General features: G+C 46.4%; 2 protein-coding genes across 2 annotated transcripts; both read right to left on the bottom strand.

Annotated features, from left to right (window-relative positions):
- Window positions 1-2,550: 2,550 nt before the first annotated feature.
- Window positions 2,551-5,700, bottom strand: LOC112189777 (zinc finger CCCH domain-containing protein 62). Its single transcript, XM_024329128.2, has 9 exons — window positions 5,312-5,700; window positions 5,076-5,188; window positions 4,726-4,840; window positions 4,580-4,641; window positions 4,349-4,400; window positions 3,951-4,062; window positions 3,703-3,801; window positions 3,479-3,606; window positions 2,551-3,364 (listed from the first exon to the last, which is right to left on the bottom strand). Exons 1-9 carry the CDS (start codon window positions 5,497-5,499, stop codon window positions 2,791-2,793), a joined length of 1,443 nt encoding a protein of 480 aa, XP_024184896.1. The 5' UTR covers window positions 5,500-5,700; the 3' UTR covers window positions 2,551-2,790.
- A 5,618-nt stretch (window positions 5,701-11,318) lies between these two features.
- LOC121051315 lies at window positions 11,319-15,730 on the bottom strand. Its single transcript, XM_040513537.1, has 7 exons — window positions 15,278-15,730; window positions 14,792-15,178; window positions 14,605-14,692; window positions 13,961-14,562; window positions 12,621-13,805; window positions 12,334-12,502; window positions 11,319-11,788 (listed from the first exon to the last, which is right to left on the bottom strand). Exons 1-7 carry the CDS (start codon window positions 15,728-15,730, stop codon window positions 11,319-11,321), a joined length of 3,354 nt encoding a protein of 1,117 aa, XP_040369471.1.
- Between the last annotated feature and the right edge of the window lie 3,217 nt (window positions 15,731-18,947).

Consider the following 18,947-nt stretch of genomic DNA (forward strand, 5'->3'; position numbering starts at 1 on the left):
TTTTTGCGGGCTTTAGGCGGGCCGGCCCTCGGCCCACCAAGGCGGGCTTTTGCGGGTTTTTTGACGGGCCGGGCCGGGCTAAAAGCCCTCCGGGCCGGCGGGCCTCCATCGGCCCACTTGATCCGCGGGCTTTTTGATGAGGCCTACCTCATTAGAGTGAGAATAAGGACTAGAACGTCCATAATTGTCCCTAGATTTAGGGTTTCGCTTTTGGCCCCTTCCTTAGGGGCGCGACTATAATTGCACTCCGGAATATTTTATGTTCCCACGAGTCTCGAATTATAGTTCTTCACAAGGATGTTGTCATACTTTTCAGTGACATTCATGGCTCCAATGAGCTCATGAAACCTTGTGATCCATCCTGCAGTAACATCGATTCGATAGTTCTTAGCAACCATAAAAGTAGAAACAGGGAAGGTAGAGTGAATCCTCTCAATTAGCATCGCATCTATGATCTCTTTTCCATAGAATTTCATTAAGGATTTAATGCGAAGTGCTTCCGAGTTGTAGTCAAGAACTGACTTGAAATCACAGAAGCAGAGGCTATGCCATCTCACTTCTAGGTCAGGAAGCAGGGAGTTACGGAAGTTGCCAAATCTTTCTTCGAGTGAGACCCACAACTTTTTGGGGTCTTCTTCATTCATATACTTGTATTGGAGCGAATCATCCATATGACAAGTCATTAGGATGATGGCTTTCGCCTTATTGGCTTCCAAGGCTGCTATATTTGCTTCCAAAGCTTGAGCTTGCTCAATAGTATCCAGGATTCCTTCAGCCTTGAGATGCTAGCGGATATCACGAACCCACTTGTGATATTTAGAGCCAGTTGTTCCCAGTGGAACAAAGTCCAGTTTGTTCAGATTACTTATCCTGAAAAGAGAACAAGAAAAATGGTTAGTTTCGGAGTGGAAAAGCTACCACGAAAACAATAGAAACTTCTGAGCGTAATTGCTCCTAAAAAATTAGGAATTTCTAAGCGTAATCGATTCCAAGAAATTCAATTCCAAGAGGTATTGGATTAGATCGAAACAATGATGTATGTGGTCGATCATATATTCTCAACAAGCTCCAAGCTTGGAGATCTCAACAAACTCTAAGTTTGGAGATAGCACGAACCCCCACAGTTCGGCTTAGGTCTCCCCACGAAACAAGAAAGGGGGGGGGGTAGAAGAAGGGAGGTTGCAAGTCCCCGAGAAAATAAGAGAAATTGAAAAAACTCAAAAGGGGAACTTTTAGTAAAAAATACCTCGAAATAGTAGTCGGAAAGTGGAAAAAGACACCAGAAAGTGCCAGCGGTGGCCGCAAGGCTTACCGCTTAGGCAGGGGCTGCTGATGCTACCGCTGGCGAGGCTAACCATGTGCAAGGATGTACAAGGGTTGTCGCTGGCGAGGCTAACATTGTCGAGGGTTGCACATAGGCTTACAGGGCGTTGTAGGGAGTGGGCGAGGGCTGCCGGCAGATGCCGGCAGCTATCGAGGCTAGTGTATGTGTGGGCGCGCGGGTCTGCCGAGGCTAGTCATGCTGGGGCTGCCGTGACGATGCATGCAGAGGGCTATGGAGGCTTGTGCGAGCTGCTGCACAGGGGGGCTGAGGATCTGTCAAAGGCTGTTGGCAGGAGTCGCAGGCAGGCAAGGCTAACCTGCTGAAGGATGCGCAGAGGGCGTGCGAGGGCTGCGCGCAGGGCTGGAGCGAGGCTAACCCGGACAGTTCAGGAATTTCCGACGGCTGGTTCAAGTCGATTTCGACCGGTTCTGGTGGTGCCGGTTCTGGGTTCCTGGGATCGAGGGCTTCGATGTGTGGGGCGGTGGTTGCTAGGGTATGAAGGCTATGAAATTAGGGTTTCAGAGTTAGGGCTTCGTGCTAATAACGTGTTTTAGGGAATCAATATTTGGGAGAGAATTTGCTGTGTTTTCATTGATAATATGGGCCCTCTTTATATAGAGGATTACAAGCATAGAATCAGAGTTGTACATGGGAATATAATAGTAGAATGATTGGATATCTACTAAGATTCTCCGAGATTATCTCTAAGCGTAACCCTATTACAACTTGAGCAAGTAACCTAGAGTTTGGGCTAGACACATGTTCTGGATTTACTTAAACAAAAACAAAATAATTATAAATTAATAAATAAAAATCAAAGGAAAAAAAAAAGAGTCAATTTTCCCCCTCTTTGAAGTGCAAATTCATGACACAAGTTTATGTTTAACGGAGAGTTGACAGAAATATAACGGAAGTTCCTAATTGATATGTGTTTTCGAGTTCACATACTTTGACACTTTGAAAGTATAGGTATAGTAGTTTGTCCGGTTAAAAAAAATCTATACCTCATCCATGATAAAAACCCTTTGAAGAGGAACCTCCGTTCACTTGGACTCATACTGAGACTGTGCCATTATCAATGGGGAAAGGTACAGTATCATGATTTCATAGTGATGACAACGCAAAATGACATCATGTCTCATATATACATATATGCAGGAGGATTTCAGTTGAAGAGATGAACAATAGTCATTAGAAAATAGTTAAGAAAGAAGAATTCAAGAAGAAAAAATCAGAGAAAAAGAATGATCACCATCGACTTGATTCAAAAGTTGTTCACAAGTCACAAAGTAACAAAACAACATCAAAATTGAACCAATGTTCAATCACCATGTTTGTCTCTGGACCCCTAACTTGGGCATTACAAAGTTGGGTTATAGAACCTCCTTTCATTGTAATTCTCCCTCACTTCATGAAAAAATTGGGAGCTCTCTCCATCTTTACAAGGCCACCTCTCTTCCCTCCTTTCACTGTAACTCTCTCAATTCATGGGAAAATTTGCAGTTGTCTCCATAATAACATCTGCCCTGAGCATAATGACGGCACATCTGCTTTTGTCGTCGTGGACTAGTCGGAAGAGAGTGGTTCACGCTTGTCAATGACTGTTTTTGATAAGTCTTCTTTGGTGGTGGTGGTAACCCCATAAACTCACTATAACTATGCAATTTCATAACTGTGTCATAATTGCTAACCTTCAGGTGCTGAGAAGCTTGATTGAAGTGCCTATCTTGCATAACTGTATTATTTTTCATTTGAGGTTGAGTTGTCACTTTTCCACAATCGACAATCAATAAGCCTGACTGTGCATCTTGAGGTTGAGTTGCTGGTTTCTGTGAATGGTGAGTTTGAGCTGCTGCTTTAGTGGAATCAGTAGACAATCGCAGCTGCTGAGGTCCCATTTTTGTATTTCCTGGACCAAATGATTGATGAAGCATTGCGGGATAAACAAGTGGACAAGATTGATGAGGTTGAACAGATGATTTAAAAGTAGAGGCTGAGTTCAACTGAGACTGATTGTTTTTTTGCTCCTTTCTTGAAATCCTGAACAGAGAACTTAAGCTTGTAATGACGACAAGGCTAACAGAAGGATACTAGGAAAATTGACAGATCTGATAGATGTAAAAAACTAGTGTAACTTGCAATCTTATCCAGTACCTATTTGTCTTCAGAGTTTCTCTCATTTCCTTCTTTTGTACCCGTGCTTCTCTGTCAGACCTAGCAAGAGATCCCCTTGAGTGCTTTTCCATCAAAGCTTTCTGCCTCTCCCCGTCATCTTCCCACCTCTAAAGTGGAAAACAATATTTAAGCTGACCTGATAATGGTTTCAACCGGAATGGAAATTACATGGTGACAAAGGAATGGAAATTACTTGAGCAGACCTGTCTTAAGGTTTTCAACCGGTAAAGATTCCGACCCTTGATTAGGAGGGGATGAAGTGGAGGGAGTGGTTTCACCCCCTTGCTCCAGAGTACTTCAATCTGATCAGAATAGCAATGAAGAATGAAAACTTTAATGTACTCCCACTAATAATGTCTGTTCTTTAATTCGATCTAAAATAATTGGGAATGCATGTGCAGTCTTCTTCCTTTTTTTTCTTTGAATAAAACCATTAGATTCTTTGACTTACTGTAAATGTGTGCTGCTGTTTGGCAGCACCATAGCTTTCTTTCACAATCCGGCCTGTGACAATCCTTGTGCCACATGGAGGGCCTCTTCCACTCCTGGATGCTATGTCAAACCTGCAACAATAAACATTACGAATGGAAATATCAATATCCTGTGCAGAGCTGGTGATCATCAGATTCATAGTAATTTCTCATCTCAGGGAGAATCACAAAGTGACCATTTTTCGGATCGTTTCAGCAAATACATTGAATGCCACAAGATATCATGCACAGAATACATGGTTGTGTACATAAAACTTAGATGAAGGACTATTCTTAATCATATACCTAACAATTTCCACTTAGTCATATCTTCAACTAACAAAAGAAACAAAGAATACGCCAAAAAATAAGGCCTTACATTTCATAAACATTTTGTTCAAACATGACAACATCGCCGGTGCATGCATCACCTGCATAAGGCCACATATAAGAGGAATAAAAAGCAATTAAGAACAACACAATCTTAGTGAAGAAAACTTGCGGCATAAAATGCTTCTATAAAGAGGGGTTTATGAGGTAGGGAAACAATCATTTGTTTTCGGAACTTAGCAATTCGACCAATATGATAATGTGCAATTAGCAAGCATACCTTTGCAATTCAAAACAAAGCTAGATGCAGGGTACTTCTTCTCACCTCCACCATTCAAAATCCTGAACAACATAAACAAACTCGATAAAAAATTTGAGGGGAACAATATCATATCTCCAAAAGGATAGTAAAGTGAATGAAGTTACTCTAGATGCTCCTTAATCCGCTGAATGAGCGTGTCCTTATTGCCAGTCAGTCTCAACCCATTTTTCCTCAAGTAGAGCTTACATTGCTCCACTTTCAGTTTACCAATCTGTTCGTCTGCCACCAAACAATGACAGACAGAAATTTCATCAGTACATCATAAAAACTGAACATGACCATTTTTCCCATCATTTTGCTGTTATTAATGGGATATAAAGGATAAACACATATATATATGCATACACAATGGCAGCTTGTCTGCTCTTAGTGAATTTGCTCAAAATGGTTATTTAAAATTTAGAAAACTTAGCATGCATTGATTTAAAAAGTAAACATTTTTGGGGTCACGTACCTTGAATCATCTTTTGGACATGCTCATAGCTTTTAGCATCGTTCTGATTAAGCTCAGGCACAACCACCTCCTCCCCATCAAGGTCTGATTCAAGATCAAGAACCTCCACCATACTACAAATGCAGCAATACCCAATTCAATTCCAAGTCTTAAATCAAAGATTATTATCCTCAGAGTCATAAATTAAAGAACCCATTAACAAAAAAAAGAAAAAGAAGATGTTCAACTTCACTCACCGGGCCTTGGGTTTACTGTCGATGGAGAGGTTTGAGAAGTGGGTATGGATTTCTTCAAGAGTGCTGTAACTCGGGTCCTCAACCGAATCATCGGAATCGTATCCCGGGTCGGATCCTCCGCTTTCTGAGAAATCTTCACCCTTTTCAAGATATTGATGATGTTTGGATTGCTGGGTGACAGAAGCCATTGACGGTTTGTTACTTGGTCAATTCGTAATGGAGGGGAGAAGGTGGAAACTTTGTGAGGGGAGCAAAGATTTATGTGGGGGGAAAATCTCACAACTCACGACTAAAAGAGGGAAATTTATACGACCGTTGGGATTCTGTAAAACGGTAGAGAATATTAAGTTTGAAATCTTCTCTTTTTGGCAAGAAAAAATTTAAATTTGAGATTAGATCTAATATTGCCAATAGGACCTCGATCTTCCTTTGTTGTAATGGATAACGGATTCGTTACTTATAACGTATTAAGTTTGATGTTAGGATCCATTTGTCTTATCGGCCAGACTCTTTACATGTTTAATTTATGGGTCATTATTATGGTGCGGGCTTATTAGATTTTATGGCTATCTTATATAATTAGTCAGATATAATACAAGACTATTATGGAAGAATATTGAAGTTTTCATTTACTTATTTCCTTTTGTTTCCTTCTTTTACCATGTCATTTTCCGATTACAATCTCGGGAATCGTAACTTTTGATTTCCCTCAAATTTAGGTTTTTATTAAAACAAATTCTTTTTTCATCTTTTTCATCAACCCCATAAGGATGAATTACTGAGAAATGATAGAAAACATGGGTGAGGTAATGAATTGTATTTTCATGTTGGCTCATGATCATTTGATTTTAGTGATATAAATCTTTCAGGTTTTGAGTTTGACTCCTGAATAATTAGTTATTATGTAATATAAAAAAATGTATTTATGTCGGATATAAATTCACTTATTTTTATGCTCAATCATAATTCTTGGAGAAAATGAAGAATGTGGCTTTGACTTGTTTATGGTTCTCATAAAAAGAAGCTAGCGGTCCAACAATCTTGTCTTACGGAGAACATATGATCATCATATCTATGATCTTATAGAGGTTAGGATTGAAAACTACAAACGCATGGACTCACTTTCATATGTGTTTGGCTCCAAAATCAGTTGGTGTGCAAACTGTCTCTTTTGAGCTTGTGATTGCGCAGGCGTGCCAGCACCGCGGGGTGCAGTCGTTGGGGTAGTCCCTTTACCTGACTTCTTGTTCAAGCGCTGTGGACGAGGAGAGCACCAACCTCTCCACAGGGTTCTTCTCTAGCCTTTCGGGAAAGGACTTTTGCCTTACGGATAAGGACTTTGGGTGTGATCTCTTCGGTCACCAAAATCGATACTCAACGTTGTAGGTTGAGCAGAGCAATCACTGGGAAGTCTTGAGAAAGCACGGGGTTTGTTAAAGCGTATCTTTAGCTTCGCTGGGTTGCGAGGGCGTTACCCTTGCTTCGCTAGTAGTATCTGTTGTAGTAGCACTAACAGTCGACTCGGAGAGACTAGGACTGAGAGTACGGTCGCCGGGTCTCAACAGGGCTGAAGGTTTGCTCCGGGGAGGCTTTGTAATCGCTGGGATTGATTGATTCGAGAGAGGTCTTTAGCTTTGCCGCTTAACCCTGTATTTATACCCTTAGGGTTTCGACTGTTCCTTGCTTAGAAAGATTATTAATTGAAGTTTCCTATTCAATCTCTGCTACTCGATCCCAATAAGGTTTCGTTTTCCTTATGGATCACGGAATGGGTGAATCTATATCCCAAACCCAAGTAGGCTTTATTTTTGGGCCACAGGTATTGGCCCGCTGGCTTGAACCCACCAAAGGATCTTGCCAAAAATACTTTTGGGCTCAAACATTGCCCCCCAGGCCCCGAAATCATGCCCACAAAGATGTAACTGATTGAAGGGGACTAAAACGACGCGTCGGTTGCTCAAAACGATGTCATTAATGAAGGTCGCATCTTTTTATTTGCAAAACGCCTTTCTATCGTATCGTTTCCCTCACAAAATCCCTTATTTAAACCCACGGCCGCATAAGATCGGTCACATCAGAAACCCTTTCAGTCTCTTAAACCCAAAAAAACCCATTTCTTCGATATCTCCTCCGCAGAAACCCAGAAATGGCTCCCCCGAAGAAAATAGTCATCGATCAAGAGGAAGAGTTAAACAAAAAAATCGCCCATACTTGGGGAACCAACATCGGTACCCGCTTTCTTCTCCAAACAACCATCCATCGACCCTTGCTCCTTCGATTCTCCGACCACCAAACCGGACTGGGGCCAGCGGCAAAAGATGCTATTCTGGTCGACGCTATCGCTCTCTACGGCCTACCCGTCCGTCGACCCATTCCAGTCCTCCGAAGGACTCCTGGAGATTTTAGTAGCTGGGGCGCCCAGAACCATCGAGCCAAAATAGGGCATTGACCGTCCTCCATCAGCCCAGCATAGACTTCTTGGTATCGCAAAACGCGGGCGCGAGATCTAGCTCGCGGGAATGCAGCAGGTATCACGCATACTATTGATCTATGCTTCCATCTTCCGCGTGGCGGCAATCGCTCGCCGTTCGCGGCCTTTCTTTGTTTCTGGAATACCGCCACCAACACATTTGACTTTAGATTCGGTCAAATGAGCATCACCTTGCTAGATATTCTCGCCATCACCGGCTTGCCCATTGATGGTGAACCCTATTGACATGGTCAATTCGATTCTGTCAACTTCACCTCAACCATGGCCCAGCACGGTCGCAGCGCCCACAGTGGCGCCTACCCGCGATGGTTGGCGTATTATAGCCGGGAACACAACGCGACTGGCGGAATCGCTTTCCTGGAGTACTGGCTTTGCAAATTTATCTTCTGCACCTCTTCTTGCAAGCCCACTGGTACTTGGACTTTTCTAGCGACGGCCCTCTACAACGACCGCAACGTCGGGCTCGGGCAACCGGTACTAGGATCCCTCTACCGCATGTTATATCAAGCCACAATGCACCCATTCGAGACTAGCATGTCTGGCCCCTTTTGGATTCTGGATTTCTGGATCCAAACCTACTTTCCATTCTTCCGTCGCGATGACATCCCGCTACTTCCGCCGGCCGACCAACTCTTGGGTCGGTGGTTCAGCCGCGAGGAGGGAAGGTACTCATCCCCTCCTTACTCCGAGTGCTTTTCTTATCTGTACCTCCTAGATGAGATGCCATACTGCGATATAATTTTGGATAGAAGATTCCCACCTTTACTTGAATATGGCTTCCTTCCTGGAGATCCTCGCTACAGTGATCGCGCGTGCTTGGCTTTTCGCCGCGCGATCTCCTGCTCAGACATCAGGATCAGTGTCGAGGAACTCAGCTACGAGCTTTATGCTCCTAACCACTTTGCTCACCAATTCGACCTCGTCCAATTGGTGCTGTTTCCCCTGAATGACGCCTGGAACTACAACACTTCTTGGCGCAGATTCGGGCCCCCTCTCGGGCCTGTGCAGGCACAAAGTATGCTCGCGCTTGTTGATCTTCCTGACTGGGCTAGGGTTATTGATGCCGTGGATGGGACTGAAGAAGGATATGAAGACTGGTGGAAGGAGGTCTCCGTCAATTGCTGGGCTCAGAGGGATGACGAGCTCTTTGCAGACATCTTTGGAGAATTAGAAAACCCTTATCCTGCCGATGTTGAAATGCTCGCTCACTTCTCCGAGGACGCTACATGATCCCAGCCTCTTACAGCAACACAATCGACGCGAGCCCCTCGCCAAGCTCAAGCTGGAATCGTAATCCGCAAACCCCCTCTAGAGGTAAGTATCTTGATTCTTTCTTCTGTGTCTTTCTTCATTACTTTCTTTTCACTCACCCCTCACTGCATCAGGGAAATGCGCCACGTTCTGGCAGTCGCACAACCCGTGCTTCCCCGGCAGCTAGCCAGCCTGGGAAGCAGAAGACGGTGATCGTGGAGTCCGACGTTGAAGATTCATCTTCTGATAAAGACAATCCGCAAACCGTAATCACCCTTCTATTCTCAGGATTGTGTCTTCTCTATGAGTTAAGTTTAACTCTTTGATTCTGGCAGGTTGCCGCTGCTTTGGCCCGCAAGCGCAGCCTCTCGGACCCTCGTACTGACCCATGGTAAGAGGATGAACCCATCGCTGATCGACTGGTAAGAGACAGGAAACTCACACTAAAAATTATTCGCCTTTTAGCCCAATTCCTATAACTGTTTCGCTCGCATGTTCGTCGCCTGTCCTCCGGACATGCTGGGGAAGGCTCTTCGGCTGCTGGTGAGGGGACATCTGCCTCGCAGGCCCAAGCGCCCACGGATTCTGGTAATCTTCCAACTCCCGCCAATACTGCGAGCGATACACCAGTGGCCCCCATTCCGGTGCAGATTATAGACGACAGCTCGCCCGAATTGGAAGAAGGAACAGCCCCTTCAGACGTATCGCCTGAGGAACCGATTGCTGCACAACCCTTAGCACAAATAGCACCTGATTCAATTCCTGATGAGGCACCTCAAGAGTCTGCACCGACAACAATCCTGTACGAGCCTCCGGCCATAGAGGTACATTCGCTCCAAAGCAAAATGCCTTAGTCCTTGTTTATCTCGGTGCATTCTGATAATTCTTCCTTAACCACTGAGTCCTAGTCCTGCTGAGGGAGCAGCTATTGATGCAGAGGTACCTGTCGCTGATCCTGCTGAACTAGTTGGTGAGGATATGGTGATTCAATAACCTGCCCCCCATGCTCTTGAAGTGGGAGCAGGGGTAAATGCGGAACCAGAGCCGGAAGCGACCCCTATTATAGAGCCTCAGGAGGCCCACGTTGCGGCTGCTGATGCTCCACCGCTTGAGCCTCCTTCCAGACTGGAAAGGCTCGCTCGCGTACTCGAATTGGCCCCCCCAGGGGCTATAGATGAAGCGAGGGATGGGCTCAAAGACTCCTGAGCCCCGACATCTTACTACCGGGCGCGTCTGCCAGAGCTCAGGAATATTCGATGGTTCTTCACAGCGAGCGAACCATCACTGAGGCTGAGTTCACCGAGATATACAAGCTGCTACAAAACCTTCCTGAGCGGATTAATGAAAGAACAGCCGCAACTACACAAGCCAGGCAAGCTTAGGCCCACTATCGAGGCCTCGTGTAACAGACAGATGCTTCTCGCGACTTCCTGGGAGATAGGGTTATCCTCTTCAGAGACTTGCGAATTACGCAGAATCACCTCCTGACCCAAATCCAGGAACTTCAAGCCCAATTAACCACCGTGATGGCCCAACTCGAACATGAAGAGCCCTTGTTAGAGTAGCCCCTAGTGGCATTTGAAGCAATGTCTCAAAATTTAGCTTGGGCTCGCGAAGCAGCCCGACAAGCAGAACGAGCTGCTGTCGACACTAGTTTTCGTTTGGATGAACACCTATTTCGCTTGACCCATGCGGGCTGAAAACTTTAGGCCTCTTATGCTAGGCCCGTTTTGCTTTGTATGAACAATACTATAATTAGAATTTAATATTCAACCCACTTTATTTGGCCCAAATACTATTTTAAACTTAGGTAATTTATTACCTCTTTATTGATATCGAAACTGTCGAAAAGATAATCCCGAATTGGGCGGTTATCTCCTCGAAGACTGCTCCACTTCCCACGCGTTTTCAACTTCCTTCACTTCTGAGATTCTAGCATTCAATTCCATTGATTCTCTTCTTGATGGCGTTGAAAGTACTTCAACTGCCCATCACGCGTTTGAAATGACTGCCACAGGAGCTATAAATACCTGTACTTAGGGAAATCATGAAGCCAAGCAACCATGTCTTCTCCAGAGATAACTTCACGAGCCTTGCTATTGTTCCTTCAGTTTCTAAAATCTTCCTCCCATGATTTCACCCTTCGCCACAAATCCATAGGCTTCATGGCTTAATCTCAAAACCTGGGTAGGCCTCATGGCCTAATCTCAAGTCCAGTGGCATGTCTTTGGTTTTTGGGACTCTGGATGAACTCGCCAGTCTCAGTTAAACCGAAGAACACGTCATGCTCCTAACGCAGCAGGACCACATTTTGAGGAGTCTGTCTCCTCCGATTGTCCGCGTGGAGCAGGAGGCGGAGAGGCAGAAGACCACTTTGAGGCCTACCTTTCTTCCTCCGCGGTCTACCTCTGGGGCCCGACTACGAGGCTTCTGTTTTTCCCCAGGAGGTAGATGTGGTTGTGAGTCACGCTCGCTCTGGATACCATCTCCAACCCGGAGGATAACCTCCTGGGAAGGGTATGATGGATTATTCCCTTCCCGCTTTCTCCGGTACAGACAATAGCAGCGGCGACTCAGTTCGGAGGAGGATCTGGGTGGAGAGAGGAAGAGTGCCAGCTGTACTGCGCAGATCCTCTTGCCGCAACCAGATTCAACAACCTTTAAAATTTGTGTTTCTTCAGAATGTTTTCCAATGCCACATTTGGCCTTATAATCGCAAATGTAACCGTGTTGATCTGTTTTTGTATGCCTTTGGCCGCAAAGCCACTTTATGAATGAATGTTTCTTTGAGCATAATGCAAAAAATTGCCAAAAAATGGTCTCATGTATAATAATAAGGCCTCATGTATAGGCCCTTGTATACATTCTTAACACAATTTGTCAAGGATAGACAAGTATGAATATAAGCTTAAAATCCGATGAATACAAAAATAAAGCCTCATGCATAGGCTTAGGTAACTATGGCCTCAACTAAGGCTTGAATAATATAGAGAGTTGCCCCCCAATGTTCATTGGTGAAGCAGATACATGGGTCGAAGGCCACACGAAAAAGGCCTGAAAGGATACTGAGAGGTGAGGTGAACCGATGAAGATTATGGTTGCCCCTCAGTCTAGGAAGAAGGTTGATAAGGTGGATCCTCAAACTCCCAAACACTAGGGTAGTATTTCTTCAAAAAACGTTCATTGATTGGGTTGTGATCGACGTCTCTGAGGTGAAAAGCTCCGCGTTCTAAGATACGGTGAACGACAAAGGGTCCCTCCCGTCGCGGAGTCCACTTACCGCAGCCGGTTAACTTCTCGCCAAGGGGTAGAAAAGCTTTCCATACAAGTTCTCCTTCTTTATAACTACGACCACGCGTCCTCTTATCGTAGGCGCGGGCGATACGCTGTTTCTCCATTACCAAGTTATCCAAAGCCGCTAAGCGCTGCTCACTCAAATCTTCGTGTTCCTGCCACATTGCCTGAACGTAATCTTCACCGATCAAATGATGTTGGTCTTGTACGCGTAGAGAGTGTACGTTGATTTCCAAGGGTAGAATAGCATCGTGACCAAACAAAAGTGCATACGGTGTCGTAGCGGTGGGATTCTGCTTGGATGTACGTACGATAAGCCCAGAGTGTCTCATACAAAGTATCGTGCCACTGTCGATGGTTTTCCACCAGCATCTTTTTTAGCAGGGTAATAATAATCTTGTTACTGGCCTCCGCTTGACCATTGGACTGAGCATAATACGGAGTGCTGTGGAGGAACTGGATGCCAAAATCGTTGACAAGCTGCTCGACGGGACCTCCCATAAACTCTGCCCCCCGGTCTGAAACGAGCACCTCCGGGATCCCAAACCTGTAGAGAATGTTACGAAAAATGAACTGGCGGATGGTGTTACCAGAGGCCTCCTTTAAAGGCTCAGCTTCAACCCACTTGGTGAAGAAGTCAGTAGCCACGATGATGAATTTGTGTTGGAGAGAAGAATGAGGGTGGATCATCCCAATCAGGTCCAATGCCCAGCCGCGCGCCGGCCAAGGCTTAATGATAGGTTGCATGGGAATGTTGGGGACATGCTGGACCGGACCATGCGCTTGACAGTCTTCACATCCTTTGGCGAAAGCGATGCAATCCTTTAAAATGCTGGGCCAATAATAACCGTGTCGCCTAATGAGCCATCGCATCTTAGGTCCCTCCTGATGAGCTCTACATATCCCTGTGTGCGCTTCACTCATTAACCGTTTTGCTTCGCGGCCATAGACGCACCGGAAGTCTATGTCATCTTCCCCACGTTGTCGCAGCTCATCACCCTTGAGGAAGTAATTCAAGGCGAGAAAGCGCATTTTCTTGTCGGCTGTGGGGTCTGGTCGCTTGAGGTAATCGATCAGCAGGATGCGCCAATCAACATCAATAGGTTCGAGCACTGTGACCACGGGCTCGTCAAGGGGATCAGGCCTCGCGAGCCATGAAGGTAATGTGCGACGCTCGACTTTCAAAATACGCTCGCGAACCCCATACTTCAATGTAATTATTGTGGCCAGTTGAGCGAGCTCAATGGCCGCGAAATTGCGCTCGCGAGGAATATATTCCAAATCGGCGTCATCAAATTGATCCAGAAGCTCGATGGTGCGATTCAAATATGGCACGAGCAACCAGCTGACACATCTGTACTTTTCTTGAAGCTGATTTATCACAAGCTGAGAATCGCCGCGGACCTGAACATCCCTCACTCCTAGTTCCAACAAAACTTCAAGCCCGATAATAAGAGCCTCGTTGTACATTTAAACTCCAGTTGGAAGGAATAAGAAAAACGATCGCCCGCTGGGTTCTCCAGAACAATTCCTGCCCCTGCTAATGTTTCTGTTCTGGTGCCGTCAAAGAATAACACCCAGGGCTGCAAGGAGATTGTGGCTTGGTGCCATACCACGTACTCTGGGATACGCGCCAAATCTAGTCGCATCGCGGTGGCGGATGCTATCTCCAACTCCTTCGTTGCTGGTAGATCCAACATAGGATGATGTGCCAGAAAATCTGCGATGGTCTGCCCCTTTACAGCTTTTTGAGGTACATATTGCAACGAAAACTCTGAAAGGGCCAGTACCCACTTGCCAATACGGCCTCGCAAAATAGTCCGTGACAACACGTATTTGACCAAGTCAGTTTGACTGATGATGCAGGTAGTAAAGGATAACATGTAATGTCGCAGCTTGCATGCTGAGAAATACAAAGTCAGACACAGCTTCTCCATAGGGGTGTATCTTGTCTCGCAGTCCGTCAGTGTCCGGCTCAAGTAGAATATAGCATGCTCAATACCCCCTTCATCATCTTGAGCGAGCAAGCTGCCAATAGGAGCGTCGGCAGCTGATACATATAACTTTAATGGAAATTCGGGCCTTGGCGGAACAAGCACTGGTGGGCTCGCTAGGTAGTTCTTAATTCTCTCAAAAGCCTCTTGATGTTTAGGCTCCCAAACGAACTCATTCTGCCCCTGTAACTTCAGCAATGGCGAGAAAGGCTGGATTTTACCTGCCCAGTTAGAGATGAAACGTCTCAGGAAATTGATCTTACCCAACAGACGCTGTAATTCCTTCTTTGTTCGCGGAGGAGAGGCGTTGATGACTGCGTTCCCCTTATCTTCAGGAACTTCGATTCCTCGCTAATGGACGATGAATCCTAGGAAATCTCCTGCTTGGACCCCAAAAACGTATTTGGCGGGATTCATCTTAAGCTTGTGTCGTCGCATCCGCTCGAATACCTTCCTGAGATCTGCAATGTGATCCCCTATTTTCCGAGATTTCACAACTACATCATCGATGTAAACCTCTAGAATCTTCCCCAGGATATCATGGAAGATCAGGTTCATGGCTCTTTGATATATTGCGCCAGCATTCTTCAGTCCAAAAGGCATGACCACATATTCAAAAATGCCCCCGAATCCGGGACACCAAAAAGCGGTTTTATGCATGTCCTCCTCCGCAACCGGAATCTGGTGATATCCTGCAGTGCCATCCATGAAGGGCAACAATTCATGTCCTACGACGGCGTCTACTAACATGTCCGCGACCGGCATGGGGTAAACATCTTTGGGTGTAGCGAGATTAAGGTCTCTATAGTCCACACAGACCCTCATCTTGCCATTCTTCTTGTGAACAGGCACTATATTAGACAGCCACTGATTGTATTTGGCAACCTCGATAATGCCTGATTTATGCATTTTTTCGACCTCCACTTTGACGAGCACCTGAGTTTCTGCATTCATTCTTCGTGGTTCTTGCTTCACGGGCCTCTTGTCAGGGAGCGTTGGTAGCTGATGGGAAACCAACTCTGGTGACAGGCCGGGCATATCTTTATACTTCTTCGCAAAGCAATCTTTAAACTCTAGTAACAAATCGGCGAGCCTCTGTTTCTCGCTAGGCTCCAGATAAGCACTGATAGCCACTTCCATAGGCTCATCAATTGTTCCCAAATTAATCTTTTCGGTAGGATCTCTGACCTTAGGAGGTGTATCGTCCAGCGCTGTCGGAGCCAGCTGAATGTCTAAGTCGTCTTCTCGCTTGTGATCAGAGAGCTCTTCATTGACGACCTCCAAGGTCACAATTCGATCGTTAGCCTCTTTTTCCACCAAATATGATGATAGTCGCTTGTATATCGAGTGGAAGTCCTCTATCCCCTCTGCTGAGAGGTCATAATCCATTAATCAATCAAGGGTTTGGGCACAGCGTGGCCGGGCCTTTCTATGCCCTCTTTTGCCAGCGTAAGCCCCCACAGTGCCAATTCAGAGGTCGTCACCCCTGTGGGGCGGCCTTTATCATCGATGCCACTAACTTGTAATGGAGTGATAGGCTTCAAGTAGTACCTGGCATCTACATAGTTCGCGGAGACTGGGAATGGACGAGGATCCGCTTTGATTACCTCAGCTGTATCTGTCTCTCTGTTCCACATAACCAGCTCCTGATGAAGTGTCGATGGTACACAGTAACTCCTGTGGATCCAGTCTCTGCCCAAAATAGCACTATAGGCCGCATAACAGTCCGTTACAAAGAAAGCATACACCTCTTCTGTCGGGCCGACCTTAATGCGTAAGAACAATAATCCTAAGGTCTTCGTTACAGTTCCCGCGAATTTCTTGAGCGTAAGGGATGTGGATTGGATCTTCTCCCTCTTGATCCCAAGCAAGTGCATGGTCCTGGTAGTAACGACATTAACGGCGGCTCCTGTATCGATCATGATTTTACTAACTTTGGTACCGCCAACCTCTGCCGTGATGTATAGTGGTCTCATGTGCTAGACCATAGCTGGTGTTGGCTTGGCGAAGTTCATGGATGGTCCTTTGTTTGGAGCCTCCTCCGTTTCATGAGAGACAGTCTCTTCCACAGGCGCCGCGGCCGCTAATGTGACCTGCAATGGCTGCGCATTCTCTTCCTCGTTCTCCACACAGTCCTGAGCAGCGACCGGCAATGCATATCTCGCGGGGAGCATATAAACCATATTGCATGAGACGTCGGTCATATCTGTCTCCTCCGTGTCATCTTCCAGGTGAAGCTTAGGTTTTCCGACAAGGGTATCGGCCTGGAACTACTTGGCCAAACAATCTACCAATGATCACTCTGTGAGGCCCTTTACCTCGCATTGCCTATGGTCTTGTACAACGGAAGCCTGCTTAGGAGTTTCAGGTTTTGTGCGCTCTTCTGAGGCAGCGACGACTATGCTTTGGACTTTCTTGGGTCTCCACTGTAAGGTGTTAGCAGTCCTGTCCATGCCCCCCAGTCTCTAAAAGACTGAAGCTTTGGCTTCCGGTTCTTCGTGAAATAGCCCGCGCCTGATAGGTGGCCGCTGAGTCGGCGAGCGTTCCTTTCGTGCAATTGGAGGTGATCGCTCCTCAGAAATCCTGCAAAACACACTGGGCTTTGATGCCCTGTCAGTGAATCCGCTCGTTTGTTAAAGCTGCTGGGGGGTCTCAACAGTTTAGCAGCTAACGCCTCCATTTCTCTCTGATACTGTTCGGGTGATTTGACCAGTTGTGAAGGCTTAATCAGGCCCTGGTCCAGAGCCTCTAGCGCGCGCTTGGCTTCCCCAAACCGGCGCTGCAGTTTCCTCTTCTTAGAAGTGCTTATCTCCACAGCCTTCCTCTTTTCTCTAGTGTACCATCGTCCTTCCTTGATAGTGGCAGTCGGCGCTGGTGGGATATAAGGCTTGGTCAGCACGTCCCTACCCTTGGTCGCGATCTTCTCTTCATGCTTCTGCTCAGCCGCAGCCGCCTTCAGTTTCCTGAACAGATTGGAGTCCTTTGGGGATGGTGGTGACTCCATTTTCTCTCTTTCTCTCGGGCTAGAAGGCTGGTAGTTCCGCGATGACGAAGCCCACTTGACCTGCGGTAGGGAGCCAAAGCGAAATGTTTGCTCGACCTCTTCATGTGACACTTGAATGCTGCATTCTTCTTTGCATCGCGAGCATAAGACCACGGGCAAAGCCTGGCTGATTGATTTAGCTTTACCCTTCGCGGGTGTTTCGTCCACGGCAGACTTCTCACCCCTCTCCTTCGAGCTCAAATCCAAAGTCGGTTTCCTTTGCTGTTGTTTGGTCCAGTTCACATCGACCATGTTGATCCCAGTATCAAGGAAGGGATCTAGATCTACTAGCGCTGCTGCAGTGACCGGAGCTTCCACCTGCAAGCTGCCATTATTAAGCCATACCTGAATCTAGTCTTTGAGCTTCACACAATCTGCGGTGTTATGATTCCACAAATTATGGAACTTGCAATACTTCTTCCCCTTCAGCTGTTCTGGTCGAGGAAAGGGTCCAAAATCGGTCTTCACCATCTTCGCGGCGATCATTTCATCGAGAATCTCGTGTGCCTTGTTGGCGTCATATGTGTACGTCGCGAACTCAGGTTTAGTGAAAGCCATCGATTTGAGCTTGACAGGCTCCTTGGAAATTTTCAGCTGCTTCAAGGAGAGATTCTTTTTTCCTGTTAACTCGTAGGCAGCGACATCATTCTCTTCCTCCTCATTATCATCCCGGGCCACCTCTTCGTTGTTATGATGGTAGTAAGGGTCATAGGTAGCTAGCTGGTAGCTCAGGGCCGCTACAGTACGATGTTTTCCCGGCACGTATGTCCCTCTGGATGCATTCTTCCTTGCATCAGTTTCTCTAAGGAGATGCTCGAAGCTACCCACCTCTCTGATGAGTTCCCCCATCGACTGAATCATGCTGCCATGCTGCTTCTTTCGTTGACGCGACTCCAAACCCTTGACTACCAACTTGACTAACTCTTTCTCCGGCAGAATGACGTTTAGCTTGGCTTTCTGGATTTGAAAGCACTGAAGATAGGCAACCGCTGATTCTGTAGGCTGCTGGGCCATCTGGGTGAGAGAAGCCAAGTCTACTTCAGGCTCGATAGTTCCAAAAGTTTCTCGGAAGAGCAGTTCCATTACGGGCCAATCAGCCACTGTTCCTGGCCGAAGCTTGGAAAACCATCTGAACGCAGCTCCTGAAAGAGATGTGCCGAAGATCCTGCATTTGAGGATATCGTCATTATGGTATTGACCACACTGTACCCTAAACCTAGCCAGATGGGTCGCCGCATCCTCTGTGTCTTCCCCTGAAAAAGTAGAAAATATGATATTCTTATAACCCCTGGGAAAAGGTGCGAGCATAATATGTGGTGGAAAGGGTCCCTCATAGACCCCATCCGGCTGGGCCCTAGGGTTAGCCAGCCTTATCATCTCCTCCACCTCGTCACGTCTTATATAATCTGGACCTGGGGGAGGAGGTGGTGCTGCCACAGTCTGGCTAGCAGCCTGCACAGGTATCGCCTGGTTCACTATTGTCGACGCCTCTCCAACGTGTACAACGCGGGTAGTAGCCTGCTGCTGGAGAGTCACCGCTGGTGTAAGCTCTTCCTTTGACAC

This window comes from Rosa chinensis, chromosome 2, assembly GCF_002994745.2.
Source record: "Rosa chinensis cultivar Old Blush chromosome 2, RchiOBHm-V2, whole genome shotgun sequence".
Classification (NCBI taxonomy): Eukaryota; Viridiplantae; Streptophyta; class Magnoliopsida; order Rosales; family Rosaceae; genus Rosa; species Rosa chinensis.

Coding starts and splice junctions, on each gene's coding strand:
- LOC112189777 (XM_024329128.2), bottom strand. CDS start 5,499: ATGGCTTCTGTCACCCAGCAATCCAAACATCATCAATATCTTGAAAAG. Junction 3,802..3,950: donor AACAGCAGCACACATTTACA/GTAAGTCAAAGA, acceptor TATTCTGATCAG/ATTGAAGTACTCTGGAGCAA. Junction 3,607..3,702: donor GGTTGAAAACCTTAAGACAG/GTCTGCTCAAGT, acceptor TTTCCACTTTAG/AGGTGGGAAGATGACGGGGA.
- LOC121051315 (XM_040513537.1), bottom strand. CDS start 15,730: ATGGATTATGACCTCTCAGCAGAGGGGATAGAGGACTTCCACTCGATA. Junction 14,693..14,791: donor ACATTGCAGATCTCAGGAAG/GTATTCGAGCGG, acceptor ATCGTCCATTAG/CGAGGAATCGAAGTTCCTGA. Junction 14,563..14,604: donor GGAATTACAGCGTCTGTTGG/GTAAGATCAATT, acceptor CTAACTGGGCAG/GTAAAATCCAGCCTTTCTCG.